The sequence below is a fragment of the Syngnathus floridae genome, unplaced genomic scaffold (assembly GCF_059516105.1).
Source record: "Syngnathus floridae isolate MCC-2025c unplaced genomic scaffold, RoL_Sflo_1.0 HiC_scaffold_74, whole genome shotgun sequence".
Classification (NCBI taxonomy): domain Eukaryota; kingdom Metazoa; phylum Chordata; class Actinopteri; order Syngnathiformes; family Syngnathidae; genus Syngnathus; species Syngnathus floridae.
The window spans coordinates 3,121-8,524 of NW_028284103.1; the positions used below are offsets into that span (position 1 = coordinate 3,121).

Genomic DNA, 5,404 nt, shown 5'->3' on the forward strand with positions numbered 1-5,404 from the left:
CGTCTGAGACCGGCTGGCAGTGTATCGGAGGTGTCGAGTGCGGTGCCGCTGGAGCTCACTCACCAGCTGGTGTTAGGGCCACAGAATGAAGGCCAAGGAGAAGAATAGAAAGAGAAACAGAAACTTCTCCTCCAATTGTTTGATTTGTCTCTTCTGAGCTTCGATGAATTCTTTCAGCTCTTTGTTCCTCTAGGACGGACAAATGGAAAGTGGCATTCAAAAGCCAGTAAGCGTGCAAGTAAGTGCCGGGCTGGCTTTGGGCCCTTACCTGTTGCGCGCTGTGCAGCAGATCCATTCTCTCTTGGAGGATGCAAGCGTCGCGCTCCCTCAACTCGCACATCAGGGCTCGCTTCCATTGGTCCACGGCGCTCCTAAGCTCTTCTCTCTGATCCGCCGTCAGCACGTCATTCACGCCAGCGTGGCTGGCTTTTTCGCCGTCCGTGGCGGGGCAGTCCCGCTGCGGTAGCGCCTCGTACAACATGGCCTCCAGCTCCAGGATCCTCTGGGCCGCAATCCTCGTCCATCAGTGGTCCGGCGGGAGATTTGAGGGCGGCTTACCTTATGAGCCTGGTCCATGGAACACTTCCTGAAGTCCAACTCTTCATCCAGGTAGCCCTTCTGCTTGCAGAACATATCCTAGCACAGCTCAAGGTCAGAATTGTTGGGGCACATTGCCGGAGTTCCCCTTGGCTGATGTCGCGTGTCTGTCTACCTTCTCACTTTCAATGTCCAACATCTTCTGTTGAAGTGCTGACTTGGTCACTTTGATGTATTCTAACCACTGAGGAAAGGCTGCTGTCACATAAGCAGAATGCGAGAGCGTGCGTGGACGTGCGCGTTACCTTCTCGGCTAGGGTGAGAAGGGTCCTGGCGTGAATCACGACCACCTGCTCCTCGTTGGTGAGATTCTGCAAGAGCCCAAAGGCACAGCGTCAACAAGCTTCTTTCAGCGCAAAGCCTTCCAAAAGTCACATTTGAGCCGCCGAGTCTCGTGGAGTGCGAACATAAGGAGTTCGACATACACTTACGGCGTTATAGCCCAGGATGTCCAGCTTCTTCATCAGATCACTGATGACGATGTCCGAGGGAAAGGCGCAAGGAGCAATGTAAGGTGTTCTGGGACCTCGGGTTAAGGTTAGGGTTGCGAGGGACGCCTTACCTACGCTCACGCCCTCGGCCTCGCAGTAGATCTGCAAAGGGCTGAGGCCGTCTGGGAAACGGACTTGCAGAAACTTCAAGACGGGGGAGCGCCACTCCCTCTCCTGAAAGGCAGAGGCATGCATCCGTCCGTCCGTCCGTCCGTCCGTCCGTCACATCTCTGGCCTCAACACGCTTGTGCGAGTCTTCCCACCTCCAGCTCCAGGATGCGGAACTCAAGCAGTTCGTTTTGGTCTCGGATATCCTGGATGTGCTCTTTCAGACGCGCTTCTTCCGCCTCCATCCGCCTGACCTGAAAAGACAGTCAGACCTCATCTGCGGGGCTTCCCGACAGGTGTGACGCCAAGCGACTCCGCCCAGCGCCTTTCTTTCCGTCACCTTTTCGGCCAACTGCTGATTGCTCTGACGCAGCAGCTGCTTCTCCTCCACCCACTTGACATTCTAGAAGAGACAAACGCGTGGACAGCTTTGGAATGTTGTGTCATTTTCATCCACAAATTCTTTGGTTGACTGGAAAATGACATTTGCTTTTCTCCGCATTTTCCCAGCCACGTTCGGGGGGGGGGTTGGTCCAGTAATGCCAGACGGATGAGTGACTGAAGAATGTAGCTATTTTGTCTGAGAAAAAGGTGTGCTCATTGATGAGCTTACCTGTCCTTGTTGCTTCAGCGCTGACTCCAGATCTGCTACTCTGCTTTGATAGTGACCCATTTCTACCATCAGCTTTTCTCTGGTCTGAAAGGAGGAGGAGGGAGGCTCCTCCTCCTCCTTTCAGACCAGAGAACACCCGAGGCTGGGTGAGAACGGGGAGGCTGCGACCCGGCCGGGGGTTGCGGGAAGGGGCGCCACCTTGATCTCCTTCTCGGCGTCGTAGTCCCCTTTCGCTGGTCTGGGCTAGCAGAGCGTAGGCTCGTTGCAGCGCTTGATATTCTTGCGTCAGCTGGCGGTAGCGAAGCTCCGCCTCTTCATGCACACACCAATGCAACACAGCACTAGTACCAGAATCAGTCAGACCGGCGACAAAGCACCCGCGACGCAAAGACGAGTCCGATTCCAGGCTGAAGAGGAATGTTTGGTGTCAATACGCTGGCAGAAATGGCGGGCTACCTCTTCGGGTTCCGTGTCGGGGGTTCTGTCGGTGTGAAAAGACAAGGACGATCCGTCCGAGTCCACCAACACGTCTTCGTCGTAGCCGTAAAATGTTTCGATGACCTGCGGGCGCGGAAGCAAACATCTCTCTGAACAAACTGAAGCGACACCTCACGATGAATCGACGAGAGGAACGATAGCGAGAAAAAGGCCATTTCATCTTGCGCAACACCAAGCAGCCGCAAACAAACAGACTCACCTTGCAGGACCTCACGCTTTGTTCCTCCTCAGAGATTCTCGACGTCGGTATCGTAGCAGCAAATCTCTCTCCTGTCGACACAAATAATCCGCCTTTGAGATTCTTTGGATGCAAAGGGAACGAACGGCTCCGGCGCAGAAACAAACGCGACTCACAATGACATTTCTGACATGAGCTCCTGTCTCCAGAGCCTGAAAAACACGTCACCGGCGATGATTGGAGGGACGCTCGTCTTTTCCAAAAGTGACAACTACAGGGTGTGTCAGGGTTTTCCAGATTATCTTTATCGTATCATTGTGTTGCTTTGACTTTGACTGCGACCTGTAATAAATAATATTATTTATCCCTTATTTATCCCTATCGCTTATCCCTTCCTACACAAAGTCGTAAAACACCCCTTGCTATGTTTTGACTAGAGGTCAAGGGCTTCCTCTATTCAATCCACTCTTACACCCACCCTGTTTCTCTTAATTAAAATGCTCGTGCAGGAGCCGAGAGTCAGACTTCATTCGTACAACGGATGGACTCTCCACCTGCAGGTGTCCAAAAGAACTTACTTGTCTCCCGTGTGGTTCTTGCAAAATAAGTTGGAGCGAGCGCAACTCTAACAGGGTGCATTTTGCCACTAGCTGCCTACGGACAATGACGTCGCGCTCGCGGCTCATGGTTGACGGGCTGAGCAGCCGGGCAAGTCCGTCGTTTTCAGCGCACAGCGAGTGGCAAAGGCGCTGACAAAACGGGAGCTTTGAGCTGCTGAAAACGGCAAAACAAGTCTAAAGCGTGTTCAAACGCGTGCGCACAATGCTCCTGCTTGAAAGGTCGGAATTTAAGGGGCCAATTTTTTGGATGGCGGCCGCCGGCCAAGCTTTGGACGGAAAAGGTTTCCTGGCGACAGCGAGCGAGCGCGGCGCTGCCGTACGTGCACCGAGTCGCCTGCCTGAAGACCTTGGACAAGTCGTCGATGATGTGCCGCTGCTCCACAACTTGAAGGAACTCCATTTCACCGTCCTGCTGGCCGCAACCGCGGTCCAGGTCATTGAGCGAACTAGGCCTTCTCTGTGGAACACAAATGCAGTGGACTCTGTTGGCACGCCGCCGTTGTCCGCGTCGACTTACCAAGCTTGCCATCTCCTCGTTCTCCTGGGTGACAAAGCGCACTTTGTTTTCAAGGCGACACAGCACCAGCGAGAGTTCTTCATTCTTCCTGCTCAGGCGTTTGTTTTTGTACAGGAGTGGCAGAAACTGGCTTTCTGTTTCTCTCAGTCGCTTTAGCTGCAAGCATGAAGTGCGGGATGTGAAAGACGCACAACACGCGGGCCAGAACGTATCCATTCCTTTTGCATCGGTTTGAACGGAATCGTGGCTTTGGCTCCCAATAAAAGACATCTACCAGGCAACCGACTCGCTGCGCCGCTCAACTAATAAGCAAGCGCAATGGGTGCCTCGCTGGATGGCGCGCATCAAACGTAGCGCAAACCTTCAAGCGTGCCGTCAATAAATTACCAGTTCATTGCGCTCTTCAGAAAGCAGGGCGTTTCGATCCTCCAGTTTCCTGATGACTGCGCTGAGCTCAGCGATTTTCAGATGAAACCGTCGCGTGTCCCGATCCTCCTGAGACTGAAAACGCCCCGCAACACACACACACAAGCACTCGTTCAAAGTTCAAAACTGTTTTTGTGCTACCTTCCTCCAGCAACGAACTAAGTCATGCGTACTGCAAGTGTGTGATGAGGTGGCTTACGCAATGAAGAGGATTGCTAGTAGCGGCGTTGACCCCACTTCCAGGGTAGTTTAGGCCCGCCCTTTGGGAATCCCTCAGGGCAGCGATCTGCTGCTCGGCAGCCTGAGTCTGCAGCTGAAGGCGGTGGACGTGGCCGGCCCCAGGGCTTCATCCAAAACACTAACCGCTCTGTCTTTCAGCTTGATCTCATCCGTCTGGATGTACAAACGGGGAGCGCTCAGGCAGGCGGGCAAACTCATTTGCCAGAATTGTGACAAAAACAAAGAGAGCAACCGGCCAATTTTTTTCTTGAATCGACTAGAACACCTTTGCTGTGACAAAAGCGAAGCGAGCAACCGGACATTTTCTTCTTGTGAAATAGAATAGAATAGAATGCCTTAGGTGTCATTGCACTGCAGGTATACAACGAAATTGGGAACATAGCCACGCACCGCGCATCTGATCAGTCCTACCAGTCGGCGGATCTCCCTCTCGCAGTCTCTCTTGGTTCGGCTCAGCTCCTCCCGATGCTGGTGATGAGCCGATCGGAGCTCGGCCGCTCGGGACTGCCAGGCTTGCTGGGCCGCTGCCAGGGCTTCTTCCGCGCTCCTGGTGGAAGCGACACCGCTCGGTCTCCCGACACCGCCGCGTCTCCTCCACCTCTGCCAGCAAAGCGCCCCCCCTCCTCACCTGAGCAGACATTGCGCCACACCGGGCCGTTGAGACCGCAACGGAGCGCCGCGACGCTTACTGGGGACAAGCTACACAATACGGTAGCGGCCGCATCGAAGCCCGACGTGGCGTGCGGATAGTCAGACACGGATAGAGCGGATCACCTTGTCCATGGAGCCGTCCCTCAGGCTGAGGACCAAGGCATTCAGTCGCTGGATCTCTCCATCTTTGATTTTGATCACTCTCATCAGCTCCATTTCATGCTGCCGCAGTAATGTCTCCCTGGTAATGGCTAACTCTTTCTGCTTCTCCTCATGGAGTTTGCTTTTGAGTTCCGTCATGGCGGCGGTGGCACGGTGGTGCTCCGCCCGCAGGTCCTGACTTCTCTCTCTCTCCAGACAGCTGACCTGACATGACTTAGACTTAGACAAACTTTATTGTCATCTTGTCTGCACATGGTGCATACAAAACGAAATTCCGTTGCATACGTCTTACAACAAAGTAGT

General features: G+C 53.9%; 1 protein-coding gene and 1 long non-coding RNA gene across 2 annotated transcripts; both read right to left on the reverse strand.

Annotated features, from left to right (window-relative positions):
* Positions 1–327: 327 nt before the first annotated feature.
* LOC148377930 (janus kinase and microtubule-interacting protein 3-like) lies at positions 328–1,869 on the reverse strand. Its single transcript, XM_088368093.1, has 9 exons — positions 1,810–1,869; positions 1,537–1,599; positions 1,352–1,450; positions 1,029–1,262; positions 843–908; positions 713–781; positions 559–636; positions 378–502; positions 328–331 (listed from the first exon to the last, which is right to left on the reverse strand). The coding sequence occupies exons 1-9, from the start codon at positions 1,867–1,869 to the stop codon at positions 328–330; spliced, it is 798 nt and encodes a 265-aa protein (XP_088224219.1).
* Positions 1,870–4,005: 2,136 nt separating this feature from the next.
* LOC148377931 (uncharacterized) lies at positions 4,006–4,870 on the reverse strand. The gene is made up of 3 exons (XR_015856308.1): positions 4,700–4,870; positions 4,248–4,441; positions 4,006–4,123 (listed from the first exon to the last, which is right to left on the reverse strand). It is a non-coding gene; the product is annotated as an uncharacterized LOC148377931 (long non-coding RNA).
* Positions 4,871–5,404: the final 534 nt, after the last annotated feature.

Coding starts and splice junctions, on each gene's coding strand:
- LOC148377930 (XM_088368093.1), bottom strand. CDS start 1,869: ATGGGTCACTATCAAAGCAGAGTAGCAGATCTGGAGTCAGCGCTGAAG. Junction 1,600..1,809: donor CGCTGAAGCAACAAGGACAG/GTAAGCTCATCA, acceptor TGTCTCTTCTAG/AATGTCAAGTGGGTGGAGGA. Junction 1,263..1,351: donor TCCGCATCCTGGAGCTGGAG/GTGGGAAGACTC, acceptor TCTGCCTTTCAG/GAGAGGGAGTGGCGCTCCCC.